General features: G+C 34.1%; 1 protein-coding gene across 1 annotated transcript in view; it reads right to left on the minus strand.

Annotated features, from left to right (window-relative positions):
* TMTC3 (transmembrane O-mannosyltransferase targeting cadherins 3) overlaps positions 1-18,548 on the minus strand; it is a 62,273-nt gene that overhangs the window by 33,584 nt on the left and 10,141 nt on the right. The window contains exons 2-6 of the mRNA XM_024761383.1: positions 13,910-14,126; positions 11,060-11,278; positions 9,625-9,724; positions 4,533-4,648; positions 3,909-4,081 (exon numbers count right to left, since the gene is read on the minus strand). Of these exons, the coding sequence (XP_024617151.1) occupies positions 3,909-4,081; positions 4,533-4,648; positions 9,625-9,724; positions 11,060-11,278; positions 13,910-14,098 (797 nt within the window). The 5' untranslated portion in view covers positions 14,099-14,126. The remainder of the gene's footprint in view (positions 1-3,908; positions 4,082-4,532; positions 4,649-9,624; positions 9,725-11,059; positions 11,279-13,909; positions 14,127-18,548) is intronic.

Here is an 18,548-nt window from a genome sequence, read left to right on the forward strand (position 1 = left end):
AATTTATTCTAACCAGGGCCAGAAATGAACTATCATGGATAGCAACATGAACAATATTTTGGGCTTTTGTTTAAAAAAAAAGTTCTTGCATGTAATGTCTGTCACTTAAAACTGAATAGGGAACTAGTCTAAGTTTCCTCTTAAACTTTAGATACGTAAGGTGAAATGGAATAATGCTAATCTTAGAGCGGGGAAAAGACGATATGAAGACTGTTAAAGTTCAGTCAAACTTTTGCTTCTGGCCTTAAACAACTAAAAAATACACAATATATATAAAACTTCTTTTTTCTTTTGCGGTACGTGGGCCTCTCACTGTTGTGGCTTCTCCCGTTGTGGAGCACAGGCTCCGGATGCACAGGCTCAGAGGCCATGGCTCATGGGCCCAGCCGCTCCGTGGCATGTGGGATCTTCCCGGACCGGGGCACGAACCCGCGTCCCCTCCATCGGCAGGTGGACTCTCGACCACTGCGCCACCAGGGAAGCCCTAAAACTTCTTTTAATATACTGAGTATCAGGCAAAGAAGGACAATGCCTGATAGGAAAAAAAAAAACAAATGAGGGGAGCCCTACCTGGAGAGATTAGTACCTCAATAGAGTTTTTAGTCTGTGCAGCAAGAGAGAACCTGAGTGGAATCCACTTGGATCTCTGAGTTGAGAAAATAGAGCTGGGAGCCCTAGAAGTCCAGGGGGTTAGAATTAGTGGGCAGAATATCAGAGAGAAGAAAGCTGCTGAGAGAGAACTCAGATCTGTAGAGGATCTCTCTCCAGTTTCCAGTACTAATGAGAACTGATCAGCACACATATGTGGGGAAATACCTAGGGGACAGTGTAGTGGGTTGATTCATGTCTCCCCAAAGTTCATGTCTATCAAAAACCTCAGAATGTGACTTTATTTGGAAGTAGGGTCTTTGCCAATGTAATTACAGTTAAGGTGAGGTCATACTGGATGAGGGTGGGCCCACTATTCAATGACTGAGGTCCTTATACACAGAAGAGAAAATACAGAGAAACAAACATGGAAGAAGTCCAGGTAAAGATGGAGCAGATTACAGGGATGCAGCAACATGCCAAGGAATGTCAATACCAGAAGCCAGGAAAGAGGCACAGAACAGATTCTTTCCCAGGGCCTTCAGAAGGAACCAACTATGCCTGACACCTTGATTTTGGACTCTGGCCTCCAGCACTGTGAGAGAATAAATTCCTGCTGCTTTAAGCCACTCTGTTTCTGGTAATTTGTTAAAGCATGTCTAAGAAAACTAATACAGTTAGGAAAATACCTTCTGAAAGGATTAAACATTCACAAATATAAAATACAACTGGGAATAGTTCCTCAGCAGCCAGAGTGGAAATCCTCATAATTCGTAGTCTATTGGTAGAGTGGTCAGAAGGGTCTTGTGTCAGCAAGGAAGCAAAATTAGCCCTATCCTAAATGCTACTGTGGTCTCCCAAAACAAAGCTTAAAAGCAAGACTTGAAGATGAAACATTTTTCAAATAACTTACATGCATCCCAGAACAATGGTCTACAATACAGGAATACATTAAGGTAAAGTTCACATATGGCACCTATTAAAAAAACTACCAGGCATGTGAAGTAGAAAAATACAATCCATGAGGAGAAAAACTATACAATCTAAATTGACCAACAAATGATAAAATTAGAAGACATTAAAGTACTAGAACATGTAGAAACATGGAATACACAAAAAAGGCCCCAAAAGAACTCAAACAGAGATGAAAACAATGTCTGAGATGAAAAATAACTAGAAAAAATTAAGGGCAGATTAGATTATGCAGAAAAAAGATTAGTAAACTTGAAGATACAACAAAAGAAACTATCCAAAATGAAAATGGGGAAAATAGCTTTGGAGGGAAGGGGAATAAACAGAGCATCAGTATGACTTCAAGAAGCCTAAAAGACATGTAACTGGAGTCCTAGAAGAAGAGTGGAGAGCAAAGTAAAAAATATTTCAAGAAGTAATTTCCAAAATTTATATAAAGTAAGACCTACAGATTCTAAAAAGCTCAATTAACCTAAGCATAAGAAACAAGAAGATAAAAGAAACATTAACTGAAAGTTTGTACCTTTTGTCCATCTTCACCCAAACTTCCAGTTATAAGATAAGTAAGTCCTGGGGATGTAATGTACAGCATGATGACTGTAGTTAACAAGACTGTATTGTATATTTGAAAGCTGCTAAGAAAGTAGATCTCAGAAGTTCTCATCAAAAGGAAAAAAAAATTTTGTAATTATGTGTGATGATGGATGTTAACTAAACTTATTATGATAATCATTTGTGTGTGTGTGTGTATATAAAACCATTATATTGTACACCTAAAATTAATACAATGCTATATGTCAATTATGTCTCAATTAAAAAAATATATAAGAAGAGAAACAATGATAAAGAGAAACTATTAAAAGCAGGCATAGAAAAAAAAGATACTACATGCAGAAGCATAAAGATAAGGATAAGATTTCCCATTTAAAATAACACAAGCAGAGAATACAGAGCAACATTTTTATATTAGTGAATGAAAAACAGTCAATGTAGAATTCTACACTCATGGGAAATATTTTTCAAAAATGAAGGTAAAATAAAGATTTTTTAATATACAAAAGCTTAAAGAATTCATCACCAGCAGTCCTACATGTCAAGAAATGTCAAAGGAAGTCCTTCAGTCACAAGGAAAATGGTGCCAGATGAAAATCTTGATCTAACAAAGAAATGAAGAACACTAGAAGTGGTAACTCTATGCGGTAACATAAAAGAATTTTTAAATTTAAATCTCTTCCAAAGATAATTGTTGAAAGCAAAAGTTAACAATGTATTGTCAGATTTACAATGTATACTCAATAAAAATGTATGCAAATAGCACCAAGGCTAAGTTCTTATTTATAATAAGTTTATATATTTACATAAAAATTTATTGTATACATAATATTTGTACTATATATGCTGACATTTATACTATATATACTTGCAATTATAATATGCCTTTCAGATAAACTGTGATAAGCAAAGAACATAAACAAAAAACCCTAAAGCAATCACTAAAAATACACAGCAAAGATATACAGCTAATAAGCCAACAAGGAGCTAAGAACAGAGTATTACAATATACTCAATTCAAAAGAAGAGAGAAAAAAAGGGAACACAGAACAAAACAGACAAGACAGAGAGAAAATGATTAATAAGATGGTAGATTTACAACAAACTATCAACAGTTGAACCCCCCCATTTAAAAGACAGATTATCTGACCAAACAAAAAAGGAAGACCCAACTATATGCAGCCTACAAGAAATCTACTTTAAATAATAAAGATATAGATAGATTTAAAAAGTAAAAGATAAACCACGTAACACGAACAAAAGATAGCTGGAGCGGTTACATTAATATAAGGCAAAATGAATGTCTTAGTAAAGACTACTACTGGAGATGAAGCTCACTTAATAATGATAAAGGGATCAATTCATTAAGAGGACATCACAATCCTAAACACTGATACACTTTATAACAGACCTTTAAAGAACATGAAGCAAAAACTGATAAAACTTCAAGGCAAAATAGACAAATCTACAGCTATAGTCAGCGATTTCAACATCCTTCTCTCAATAATTAATAAAACAAGTAGACAAAACTCACTAAGGATATAGAAGACTTAACCAATTTTGGGGGGTCATTATCTTGACTGTGATGTTTTCATGAGTGTACACGTATGTCAAAACCTATTAATTTGTACATTTTATATATATGCAGGTTTTTAAAAAGTATTAATTATACCTCAATAAAGCTGTTAAAAAACCTCAATGTAAATCATAGACTTTCTGGAACATTTACAATCACTTAAAATGCAAAGTTAAAAAAAAAAAAGATGGAAGAAAACAAAAGAACCAGAATATCATACCTGGTGAATACTGGAAGTTGGGATTGAATAACCTGGACTCTAATCACAACAAGTAATAGTGTACTGAACATCAAAACAATGAGTTTTATTAGTGTCTGCAGCATAGAAAATGGAATACTACCCTTTCCACGAAGAAACTGTCCGGCAGTAGTACATAATAATGGCAAAGTATACTAGAAAAGAAAAAAAAAGTTTAAGTAACAAATAGCACTTTACTGTAATTTTTCAACAATTATCATACTTTCTAAATGCAAGATTAAATAAAAATTGACCAAAATTATAAAACCAACATGGAGCAAATGGTGGAGCTGAAAATCAATAAAACTGAACCCAATAATCTTATCCAATAATTAATTATACTGTACAGTATTACTGTGTGCTTTCCCAAGTTGCTTAATGGTTTCATTATTGAAACTTTCTTAAAAAACTGAAGGTATAATATAAAATGTTAAGTAATTTTCAGTGGGTATGAAGGCAAAACATGCTTGTTTCTTGCAAATTTTTAGTAATCATAATTGGTAAACAGTCCAATTTATATAATAATACACTTAGAAAATAAGTTTATTATAATCTGATTCAAATAGGATAAAAGATAGCAACAAGGAAATTTAGATTTCTCCTTACCCCCTGGGCAATAAATACTTCATACACACAGCAAATTCCCACAACTGTTATTCCCTGCTCTTTACACAGTGTTGCAACAGCCACTAAAAACACTGTCAACGCGATAGGAGTCCACACTGCAATTTAAGAACAGAAAAATATAAAAACACACAAAACAATTTTATAATATCATAAAAGGATATTTTAAGTTAGACAACTATTAGACATTACTGAAAAACTTTACTTGTGATTCTATGTTCACATTTGTTATTTTCCACTGACATACTTTATATTTTAAAACATATTGAAATGCTGTAATTTTTGCTTTATATATTAAAAAAATCAAGATATATAATTTGAACTAAAATATTTTTGTGGACAGGAAAATTATCTAACCAAATGCTAACATTTAAAAACAAAGGTAGAGTGGCCAATCTGGAGAAGGGGAACTTACAGGGTTGAGTGTGGTAATTAATGAACTATCAATTTGAAATGAAGATAAATACCTGAAATTATCATAGAGGTACCTATATACTTTATTATATCTGTGAGTAATTAAAAAAAAACTTGAAAGTGAAAAATACTGGGCAAACTACAGTACGATTCTTACTAAAAAAAGACTATAAAAACTAAAACATGTTAGCAATAAGCATTTAAATCAATACTATTCTTTAAAAATTTGTAACAGAATATTCACAAGTTCTATTTAAGTGGAAAACCTACTTCATCAATTTTAAGTAAATGTCTACTACTCAGTAGTAATTTGATTAAAGAACCATGAATTGTGAGAGTAAATCTGGATCTACTACTAACTTGCTTTGTGATTCTGGGCAACTTTTCTGAGCTTTAGTTTTCTTATTGGCAAATATGATTTCTAATTCTTTTCCAGTTTAAGAAACATGGTACTTTGATTGTGTGACCTCAGTTTTTATTAAGGACATTAATCAAAGTAAACTCAAATAACTGACTTAAATCCAGGTATAAATAAGAACAGAATTCATGAATCTAATACATTTTTCTTTTGTCACTGGGCTTCATATAGAAACATCTGTTTTTGAAATCATTTTCAATTTTAAAATACTCTATAGACTAACATTACCGAAAGGAAAAACAACTGAAAAAAAAAAAATGAGAACACTATTGGAAATACTAAGTATTGATATAATAGTATTCCTTCCTCAAAAAAGTATCTCATATTCTAGTTGGGCCTAAACCATCAATATTAATGTAACAGATTATATCAAGGGTTGAACTATCCTGCTAAAGTCACCAAGAAATTCACAGAGCAAAGAAATTAGTAGATGATTATTTACAAAACAAGTTGAACCTAAGTTGGACCTTGAAGGATATACAGGACATGAAAGAATTGGGAAAGGGGTATGTATGAATAAAGGAATAGAGGAGGGAATAAGCTTGGCAAATGAATGATACAGATGATACAGAATGGTATGCCTGAATGGGTATGCACAGATTAAAAACTAGTGGGAAACAATGGCCTTGAAAATAGGTATATTAAACAGTTTATATAACCAGTTTATATTACCAGTATATTTCATTGCATTTCAATCACCTAATGGGATATGAGGGCAGGTGCAATCGTACTCATTTTTAAGATGAGGAAAGAATTTTGAAGGTTTAAAAAGAGTCATGCACAATAAGGAGACCATGACTTTAACTTGGTTCTTCTGATACTAAATTCAGAGCTTCTCACTAATTTGTATTTTCACTCCAAGGAAGAGAAATCAAACAGCTGCCTTCCAAGATGCTGGATTCAATGTAAGCAACTAATAGTTCTAATAAAGGCAAACGTTTTGCTGAAACCAGTCACTTCAGTTCTTTGGTGACTAAATTACTTTATGAACATACACACTTTGATTTTCATAATCAGGTCTCTGTGGCTAAAGTTACCATGTGTGATTTTGTCCAAAACAAGTACCCGTGCTAAATAAGTTGACACTGAAAAAAAAATACATGTATAAGTGTAGAATCAATTTCAATCATCAAAATCTATTCCAATCTCAAAATATAGGTTTCCAAGCTGACTTTACATGTGTAAAGATACACACCTTCAGTAATCATGTATTTAAATAGTTATTTTAAGTATTTACTGCATTTGTAGGGGAGAGAGATAACAATAAATAAATATTTTTTGTCAAATGGTGACCTAAGTATTATAGAGAAAAACAGAAAGTGAAGGGAAATAAAACGGAGGGGGGAAGATGAGTGGCGCTACTGATGACATTTGAGCAGAAACCTAAAGTAATGAAAACTCAAGTGCAAAGGGCCTATGATGAATGATGCTTGTGAAAAGGGTATGGGACATGAATAACCCAGAATTTGAATTGATTAAATAATTACAAATTGAAAATCTTTGCATAGGACAAATACCTTAGATAGAATGGAGAATACAAAGATGATGACAAATCTGTGGTCTCAGGAGTGAAATAATGAAATGTGGCGTACAAAATACCATAGCGGAAAAGAGGACAGAGAGAGGTCCTGAGCAAGTTTCAGTATGTTTTCAATTAGAATTTAAAATATATTATATTCATTCACCTAAGCATTTCCTCAACAAATATATACTGAACACTCACTGTATACCAGGAACCATCTAGGAAATGGAGATAAGAAAGTGAGAGAAAGTTACCTACTCCAATGAAGGTTATATCCTATTGTAAGAGAACAATAAATGGGTTAAAAAAATTATGTATTTTTAGATTAAAAATGAGTTTTATGAGAAATGTAGGTTAAAGGGATAGAAAGCAACATGATTTGGTTTTTGTTTTGGTCAAGTGGTAAACTAGCATGACCTGTTGACCTGTTAGCCCCTTTCCCCAAAATCAAGCCTAGAAAGATTAAGTGAGAGGAAAATATGGCTTCTAAGATATAAAAAAAAAAAAGAGAGAAATTCCTGGGCATTGAAGGTTATCTTAAACATCATGTATGTTTGCATGGGTGTTTCGAGGGACTACATCTAAAGCAGAGAGTGAGAAAAATTTTTTTAAACGTTTTTCCTAGCCAATCCTGACTGCCCTGGGTAAATCATTATTTGCGCCTTTACTGTAGAAATCTGCAGCTACCGTAGGTTGTGGGTGTTCCAGGGATTAAATGAGAATACTTCCGAAGCCCTGCTGGGATAAGGAGTAAGATTTTTTTTAAAAGTACAAAATGACCAACCACTCTTCAGCAGTCTCTTCCACCCACAGACCTTCCATCTAAATGCAGGGGGGTGGTAGACTGGCCTGTTCTTAACGCTGATTCTCTTTAAGAGACCAGAGCAGGTGGTTGGTAGAATGGTAACAATAGTGATCAACAGTGGCCCTGGGGAACCTGGAGATCTCCACCCTGGATTTTAATGAGTCACCAGATGGACAGAGTGGCACTGGTCTTTCTCTTTATCACTTTCTCACAGTGGTTGGTAACTTTCAGAGAACATGTGGCCTGAGCTCACAAGTCAAAATAAGTAGATACCTGAAGGGTACCACAGTTACAAAAGAGAGAGCACAAATATAACAACACACATGACTAATTAATAATTAACTGAAAAGACTAAGAATTTAAAATAAGTAATTCTAAAGGAAAAATACTGGAGTTATAAAGAATATGAAATCATTAAAAAGGACCAAGTAAAATTATTAAGGATCAAAAATATAATAAAATGAAAGGATATTTTAGTTAGAATGAAGAACTTCTCTAAGAGGGAGACCATTGAGCTGAGGCCTGATGATGTAAAGAATATAAATGAAACAACTATGTGAAGATCTAAAAGAAGAAAATTCAAGAAAGAGGGTACAAGTATAAAGGCCAGTGCTTCACTTGTTTAAGAGTAGCAAGAAGGTCTGCTTGGCTATAGTGAAGTGACTAGGGCAAAACTGCAGGAGACATGTTTAGAGAGATAGGCAGGAGCCTGATCATGGTCTTGAAGTTCACAGTATTTTCTAAGTTTATCATTCATGTTTTGCTTAGGATGGTATTTAAAGACGATATTAGTTTGCAATTCAATATTAGCTACTGAACTACCTCTCACTGCATTACAGGCAACAGGGAAAATAGGGACACTGCTTCCTATGAGCCAGGTACTGCTTTAAATCCCTTAACATGCTTAACTCAACTAATCCTTCTCAACAGGTAGGGACTATTATTATCTACATTTTATAAAGAAACTAAAGCACAGAGAGGTTATGTAATGACCAACATAGTAAATGGAGCTACTAAATGGTGGACCTGAAATGTGAAACCAGACTCCAGAGTCCATGCTTTGAACCACTATGTTATACTGAACTCAAAACTGTTTTAAGAAGGCATTGTGCATAGCATCAAGAGGGAAACCTACTCATATTACAGATCTAAGAAGCTGTTTAACTAAATTGCTTCTCTCTTGACACTTTGTTTTCATACATACAAAATTAAGCTCCTTATCATCAGTGCCTTGGGTTTATAGTGAGAAAATTCTCCAACAACATAGAAAAAAACCTCAGCATTAAATTTTAAGATTAACCAAGTACAGGTTAATGTCATAATGTGCTTCACAGTATGTGCCCTTTCATGCCCATTGGGCCCACACTCTTAAAAAATCATTTTTATTGCCTGGAATTTGTTTTCTGACATCATTAGGGCTAATGGGTTAATGTATACAAAGCATTTTCCAGGGTGGGCTACATGGAGGAGACTCATTAAATAGCTGAACTATGATCAACACATAATAAAAGTTATACTCTAACAGGCTTTTAACTTTGCCTAAACAATACAATTCATAGCCTTCACATGTGTTACCTATAGAAAGACAACTGAAGTATTGGTACTTCATCATTTACAGGTAACAGCAAATGGAACTAAGAATGATCCTAAAACTCTTACATTCTAGGGAAATTTTTAAAAATTAGATCAAATAGAAACTGTTAGTCATGATAAAATATAAACTACAAACAGTAATTTTTAATATTGACAATGTCACATACTTTTCTTATGTCCATAGATGCTAAAGTACAATAGCATGATATATAAAGATAAATACCAAAAATGGCATATGTTTTATAAGAACCACTTGAAGTAAACAGAAATTACTTGATTGAGTTTTATAGCTAAAGTAAAAAGTTAAATGTTAGACATTTACCTATAGAATTATCTGGTCCTTTTGATTTGGTATATGACAAAAATGCAGCTAGAAAAAAGATAGATGACAAAAGTTCTGCTCTTCCTACAACACCTGTTACCTAGAAAGGGAAGGAGAGGGGTTCATATTAATAAAAAGCATCTTGAAAATTTAACTATAATTGCAACAGCAGTTTAATTAGAAATTAAACTGCCATAACTTTTCAAGTGCACATTTCTGTTTTTTAAGCATTCTTTGAGTGCCCTCATGTGGTGAATTTGTATGTCTTCTATAAAAGTAAATTTATCAGTGACTGTAACAGTTTTTTTATTATTCTGGAGTAATTATAGACTCAGAGGAAGTCGCAAAAATAGTATAGAGAAGTCCTGTTTACCCTTTACCCAGCTTCCTCTAATGGTAACATCTTACACAATTATAGTACACTATCTAGATGTAGTTCTTACATGTTTTCTTAAAATACAAGTGTTCTTAAAATACAAAAATATAATAAACTCAATACATTATAGCTCACAAATAAACCTGCAAACTAAAATTTAAAAAGACAATAAACTTTAAAACATCCTTTTAAATTCAAAAAATTTAAATATAAAGCCCCCAAATCCCTTTAAAGTATTCTGAACTCACTATAAAACTTAAAACAACCTATTATTTTTGTAGACGTATAGAAAAATGTTCAGCTAGACACCAAAAGTTTCAAGATACTGGGAGAGACACACAACTCCCCTCCAACACACACACACACACACACACACACACACACATACAGACACAGACACACACACCCCGGCAGAGTTTAAGCATACAGACTCTTGTTTAAAATTGAAAGCTTGTAACAAAGCAACTGAATAGAGTCCTCTTTGCTCTGCTGAGAGGCAATTCTGGAGTCTCAAGATTACCAAGAAAAATACAGTTATAGTTTGTGAATGTGATGAGATGAGCATATTGGCAATAGTAGAGACAGCTCACAATTTTTAAACACATGGCAATAGAAAATAAGAAATTACTGAGCATCATTTGTTAGGATATCTGTCCATGTTTGCATATATTTTGATAAATTTTGATCCCTTACATAAGTTTCTCTTATTATTTTCTGTCCTTTGAAACAAAAAAAATGCCAAGTTGACAAATATTTAAAATCTTTATTCATAAAAAAATTAGCAAAGAAAATTACTGTATTCATTTATATTTTACATCGCTAAAGTTGAGTGATTACATCTTATGTTCTTGAATAAATGTTTGTTTCAAAATTTGTTTTAAAAAATTTTACATAGTAGGAAAGTTAGACTCTACACTAATAAGTTAAGACACTGTACCAATAGGAGTCTTCAAATACTTGGATTAAAGTCATGGTTAATTTTTTTTTCCTTAAAAATATATACCATTATAGACACGTATAGGAATAATGCAAAAAACATCAATTTATAGTTTTACTTACTGCTTCTGTGTGTATTGGGTGCACTGCAAAAAGTAAAGAAGCAATCACACTACTCCGGTTATCCAGAAAGAGTTTGCAGACTTTAAGAAATATCACACTAACCACAGCATGAAAAATCATATTTAGGAGATGATATGACATAGGTTTCAGTTCACTAAACAAATAATTTAAGCGAAACGTCAATACTGTTAAGGGACGGTAAGACTTGTGGCTTCTCTCCTAAAAGGAAAAAAGAATCATCAATCATTGATTATTAAAGTATCTCGGCTCTTCTGGGTACATGAACTAATCACTGCTTTTACTACATTTGGCTGAGAAATAACAATAAAATAATGAAATGCCCCAAGAATAATACAAACATAAAAGATAGCTCTACGTGGGTTTTTTTTTGTGTTTTCCTATTTCCTTTGTACAAAAACAAGGCAATTTCATCTCTGATATATAGGAGTCAAAGAATTAACAGTAAAAGAAGACCTAACTACTAATTCCTCTTCAATGCACAAATTTTAAAAAGTAGGACAATAGTGATATTAATCAAGTTGTAGCACAGGATTTCTTTCCAAAACCAGCTACCCAAACTATTACCAATACAAGCATTCATGTAATTGCTGGCTAGATCTTCAAAAGAAAACATAAGAACAGAATGCTTACCCAGTGCAGTTTAAACAATGATGACTCAAAAAGGTACTGTCTAGTTGTCTTTTGAAACGACACCTCCATAATGTATAAACCTGAATATATTAAACCAAACATACTACACAGAGAGTAATACAAGAGCAAAAACTTTCTTAGAGAATAGATACCTTTGTTATTGCAGTCTCTATTGGCAATAAATCAAATTCTATGTGAGGTACTGAATTTCTTTATAAACTACAAGTTATATTTAACAAGAAATATTTTTACTCTAAGACAAAATCAAACCAGATTTAAGAATAAAACACACAAGTTAAAAAGATATAAAATATTATCCTATTTATTTTTTGTAATTTTTTTTTTTAAGATGTTGAGGGTAGGAGTTTATTAATTAATTTATTTATTTTTGCTGTGTTGGGTCTTCGTTTCTGTGTGAGGGCTTTCTCTAGTTGTGGCAAGCAGGGGCCACTCTTCATCGCGGTGTGCGGGCCTATCACTATTGCAGCCTCTCTTGTTGCAGAGCACAGGCTGCAGACGCGCAGGCTCAATAGTTGTGGCTCACGGGCCTAGTTGCTCCGCAGCATGTGGGATCCTCCCAGACCAGGGCTCGAAGCCGTGTCCCCTGCATTAGCAGGCAGATTCTCAACCACTGCGCCACCAGGGAAGCCCTATTCTTTGTAATTTTTTATAAAGGCATTCACTCACATTCTTTGCTCTCCTACCTCTTACCATAATTTGCTGTAACTCTGGTATATAGCTATAGACTTAAGCCTGCTCATCCCCAATAGGGAACATTAGGAAGCACAAGAAGCAGACAGTTCCCATTTTGAAATTAAAAGCATTTTAATATCTCTGTCTGTATTGACTATACACAACATGAGTGCTATCTACCTAGAATGCATTTTCCTGCTTGGCTAATTCCTATACATCCTTCGAATTTCACCTCAAGCACACAAAATTGCTTTTAAAGGCAATGTACTGAACTGAAATGACTTGTAACAGAAAGCAGAAAAATGTTGTAGAAACCTTTTGGTTTCAAACCTTTCAGGTCAAAATCTAATGACATGATTAAAATCAAAATAGATATTAGCATAAATTGGGGGAATGGACATATTTCTAAGAGTCTCTGGGGATAAAGGGTATGGGTAGAGGGGAATAAATTATCTAGAATACATGTTATAATAGTACCATATTTTCCCCTTGTTATCAAAAGACTTATTTCTTCTAAAGGCTAGAATTCAGTGAGAATAGGAAAGGTTGCAGGAAAATAAATAATCTGCTTATTTAATAAGAAAAAATACTTGTTTGTGACGAGAGGAATGAAAGATTCCATACCCCTCCTTGAGAAGCTTCCAGATTTGGAGAATGCGGAAAGGGGCCAAGAATGACAAATGACAAAAAGTGTTATATGTTATGTTTCAACAACTATGTGCTATGTACTACAGACAGATTAATTAATCCTCAAGGTATTATTCTTTTATAGATCAGGAAAATGCCTCAGTCATCTAAAAGCTGTGTTCCCACCTATTTCACACAGCTTTTACATGACAGAACTAAAATTAGAATCTAATCTTTATGATCCCAAGCTAACAAAGATTTAATCCCAAACAGTTTACCAGTGACCTTCAAAATAAAGTTACTGGCAAAGTAAAAATATCTCCATAAACATGAACTAAACTTTTGGGTTCTCAATATAAAATCAAATTAAGTATCAGGTAGGAGATATGGCACAAATTAAAATTTTTAATAAATCATTTTTTTCTGCAGAAAAACAGGCAATATGTATACTTAGCATTTTTACCCTTAAAGTCTAATCTATTTATATTGAAGTTACATATATTTTTAAATGGTTAAATACCACAAGCAGTCATCTCTTCTGCCTGACTCATAAGAGAGAAAAAAGAGAAATAAATTCAGTTAGATTTGTGTTACGCCTACTGTTCTAACACATTTGGTTTTTACACACATATATTATTTCTAAAGAGATTAAGCCAAGGTACACAACCAAGGAAAGAATCAAGTACTATAAAAAATATGATCACATTTTCAACTTCCTATCTAATTTATTACAAACATGTTATGTCTCGTATAAAATTTTTGAGGAAAAAAATCCATAATTACTATGATGATGGCAATGCAATGTTGATAAAAAATTAGGAGTACTAAACTACCGGAATAATTTAAAATCTGAGATACATATAAGTAATATATACTTACTTCAGACATAGGGGTTCCCCAGAAATCATTCTGAAATAAAGTTTTTAAAGGTGTAGATGGATGCAGGTCTTTATTATCCAGTATTGCCGACACATCATCAAAAACAAAACCACAAAAGAGGCTGTTCCAATAGCAAGCAGCAACTACGCCTATTATTAAGGTTACTTCTTTGAGGTTAATATCAGCCATCTTTTCCACAAGCACTTGTGGACAAAATCTGGGGGGGGAAATCATGAAGATAAAATGAAATAAGCAACATTTTTTTCTCTAATAAGTATAGTTTTAATAGAAGAATAAGCAAAATAAAGATAGAATGCTAATTCTCACAGAGAATTAATTCTTTAAAGCTCAGTTCAAATTCCATCCACTTAAGGAGTATTAGCTGACCACCTCTCCATATTCCTAACCTAAGACAGAATTAATTGCTCTTTCATGTGTGTTTTCATACCTCTAATACAGCCTTTTTCACATCACTCAATCTTTAAACCTATCTCTTTAGCTAACTAGATAGTGAACTCCTTATCAACCGTCACAGGTCAGGTCACCTGGGAAACAAATATATATAAGATATCTAAAAAAAAACCTGGCATGATGTGCTCCAGCAGTATCTAAATGAATCCTTGTGGGAAAACAAATACATACTTAAAAAGACACTGATCATGGGTTTTCTGAAATGTAAATAAAGCTGTTTAAGTACCTTATGACTATAAAGATCAACTATTACCTAAATCAGGAGTCCAAACTTGAAGCCTGAAGCCCTGTTCAGCTTGATCAAAAGCCTCTTAAAAATATATGTCTTGCATGCCTTTATGCTAACTGTACACTAGCCAGTTTAACTACTGTTCCTTTATCTTTTACTGGATTGAGTTATTTGATGGACTTACCTGCTTGGTCCCTGGGGCATAGGAGTAGTTTATGAAACAGATATAAACTATGGTTTTTCTTCTTCCCATTGCAACAAAAGCTTTTAATCTAGAGACTGGTCTTCATACATGACAATTCATAACTAAGTCATTGCTTTAGAAAAGATTCAGTGAGGGAATGTTTATAGAGTAAAAAGAACTATATGAACTGGAGGATACTGGTGAATCAACCCTACTATAAAAATAAGGTTTGAAGGTATACTCTAAAAAAACAAGCTGATGAGATATTTTTCTAGCTTGAGTAGTGTCATTAGTATCACTTTAGTGTTACCACTTGTGGAGGGAAGAATAATGGTCCCCCAAATATGTAAATCATCTGAACCTGTGAATATGTTACCTTACAGAGCAAAAGAAACTTTACAGGTGTGATTAAATTGAGGATTTTGAGATAAGGAAATTATCCTAGATTTTCTTGGGTGGGCCAATTCAATGATAAGAGACCTCACAAATGAATGAGGGAGGCAGGAGACTTGAAAAAGCAGAGGTCAGAGTGATATGATGGCTGCCTGTGGGCCACAAGCCAAGGATTGACAGCAGCCTCTAGAAGCTGGAAAAGACAAAAAAAACACATTCTTCATTAGAGCTTCTAAAAGGACCACAGCCCTACTGACATCTCAATTTTAGTCTAGTGAGATCCATTTTGGACTTCTGACTTCCAGAACTGTAAAATAATAAATTTGTTATTTTAAGCTACTACATTTGTGTTAATTTGTTATAGGAGCAATAGGAAATTAATATATCACTCACAGAGCCAGAAGATCTGGAACCAGAGATATATCTGCAGGAATTTTTGTCAGATCAGAGAAGAATAAGGTAGAGACCTTAAACCAGATATGAGATGTATAAGAATATATATATATATATATATATATATACATAAACACCTATGGGAAGGTATTGAAGTTTCTTTAGAATGAGACAGAAAAATTTCAGAATACATTAGACTTTTGAAAGAAATGTTAAACTGAAACCAACAAATCAGAAAGGAAATTAGCTGTACCTTTTGAAGAAGTCTAGTTTTCAATTAACAGAAAAATTATCTAAGAGTTTATCTTGAATCCAGAAGAAATTTAGCATCTCTAAATGGTATGGTCTTGTACACATTATTATCAAAAAAAAAGTTGATGGTGTGTGTTTAAAGATTGGAGAGATCTGGCTCAACTTCTCAACCACAGTAAAATGACAGTCAATATTTTTTTAAAAAAGGAAGGCTATAAATTCACAAGGATAAAGACAATTGGAAAGGAGACCACAGCACATTTTGGAAGCTGGAAAGGTAAAATGTTTAATAAGTGACTCAATAGAGATCAAGAAAGTGAATCCTTACCTGAAGGGGGAAAAGCTGAAAAGTTTTCTGCACTCCTGCCGGCATCATCACAAACACTGATGCCAAGGATCTCAGGAAGTAGGGCTAGGAACAGATGGACCTCCCGGGTGGGGCAGTGGCTAAGAATCTGCCTGCCAATGCAGGGGACATGGGTTTGATCCATGTTCTGGGAAGATCCCACATGCCGCAGAGCAACTAAGCCTGTGTGCCACAACTACTGAGCCCTTGTGCTGCAAATACTGAAGCCGGCATGCCTAGAGCCCACGATCCAGAAGAGAAGCCACCGCAATGAGAAGCCCGTGCACTGCAATGAAGAGTAACCCTCAATACCCTTCTTAGTATAGTTTTAGACCCTCCAGCTATCTTCTACCAGTTGAAAACAGAATCTTATAAAATTTTACAACACTGGAAACAAAGAGAGGGTACTAAAAGCTTCCAGAAAGAAATAATGCAGGTTCCATACCAAAGGTTACGAATCCAAATAAATCACTTTTTTTTTTTTTTACCAACAACGTTAGAAGCTCGGGGGGCGGGTGAAATTCAGAAAACAAAAAGGGAATAATGCTTCAAATTTCTGATGGATAATAATTTCTACCTTAAAATTCTATATTAATAAACCCAAATTTGCCAAGTAGAAAGTAGAATAAAAATACTTTAAAACATTCAAGGTCTCAAAAATGTACCTCTAATGTTTTTCTTCTCAGGAAACTAATAGAAGAGATACCCCAATAACATGAGGAAGTATACTAAGAAACATAAAGATAGGGAAATCAGGAGATAAGGGATGCAACACAGAACTATAGCCATGCAAGCAGGTCTACTACCCAGGCAACAATGAGATAGGTCAGCACATTCCTGAATGACAGTCCCAAGAAGATATAACTGACAGAACACCTGATGTGTTTAAACACAGCATAAAGAACTATTTTCCCTTTAAACTGTGTGTGTGTAATTGTAATTCAGAAAAACAAAAACAAGTCAGGATATCCACCATCGGGTAGTGAAAATCAAGTCTTGTGTATGGGGTCACAAACCTCTCAGGTTGGGGTGACAAACTGCTGTTTGGTTAAATGTTTTCACAAAAAGAAACTTTAAAATTAATAGAGGAAAAATAAGTAAATTAAAACTATGGCTTTAATACTTTGAAATTATATTTGGGAATAAGATATATTTGATTTTTAGAGTACTTATAATGTTTAAGAGTATTTACATAGGGCAGACAGCAGAAGCAAGAAGAACTACAATCCTGCAGCCTGTGGAACAAACACCACATTCACAGAGAGACAGACAAGATGAAAAGGCAGATGGCTATGTACCAGATGAATGAACAAGATAAAACCCCAGAAAAACAACTAAATGAAAAGGAGATAGGCAACCTTCTGGAAAAAGAATTCAGAATAATGATAGTGAAGAGGATCCAGGACCTCGGAAAAAGAATGGAAGCAAAGATTGAGAAGATGCAAGAAATGTTTCACAAAGATCTAGAAGAATTAAAGAACAAACAAACAGATGAACAATACAATAACTGAAATGAAAAATGCACTAGAAGGAATCAAAAGCAGAATAACTGAGGCAGAAGAACGGATAAGTGACCTGGAAGACAGAATGGTGGAATTCACTGCTGCGGAACAGAATAAAGAAAAAGGAATGAAAAGAAATGAAGACAGCCTAAGAGACCCCTGGGACAACATGAAACGCAACAACATTCGCATTATAGGGGTCCCAGAAGGAGAAGAGAGAGAGAAGGGACCCGAGAAAATATTTGAAGAGATTATAGCAGAAGACTTCCCTAACATGGGAAAGGAAATAGCCACCCAAGTCCAGGAAGCGCAGAGAGTCCCAAACAGGATAAACACAAGGAGAAACACACCAAGACACATAGTAATCAAATTGGCAAAAATTAAAGACAAAGAAAAATTATTGAAAGCACCAAGGGAAACATGATAAATAACATACAAGGGAACTCCCATTAAGGTTAACAGAGGATTTCTCAGTAGAAACTTGACAAGCCAGAAGGGAGTGGCATGATATACTTAAAGTGATGAAAGGGGAGTACCTACAACCAAGATTACTCTACCCAGCAAGGATCTCATTCACATTCGAAGGGGAAATCAAAAGCTTTACAGACAAGCAAAAGCTAAGAGAATTCAGCACCACCAAACCAGCTCTACAACAAATGCTAAAGGAACTTCTCTAAGTGGGAAACACAGGAGAAGAAAAGGACCTACAAAAACAAACCCCCCCAAATTAAGAAAATGGTAATAGGAACATACATATCAATAATTACCTTAAATGTGAATGGAGTAAATGCTCCAACCAAAAGACACAGGTTTGCTGAATAGATACAAAAACAAGACCCATATACATGCTGTCTACAAGAGACCCACTT

This window comes from Neophocaena asiaeorientalis, unplaced genomic scaffold (assembly GCF_003031525.2).
Source record: "Neophocaena asiaeorientalis asiaeorientalis breed wild unplaced genomic scaffold, Neophocaena_asiaeorientalis_V1.1 scaffold653, whole genome shotgun sequence".
Lineage (NCBI taxonomy): Eukaryota > Metazoa > Chordata > Mammalia > Artiodactyla > Phocoenidae > Neophocaena > Neophocaena asiaeorientalis.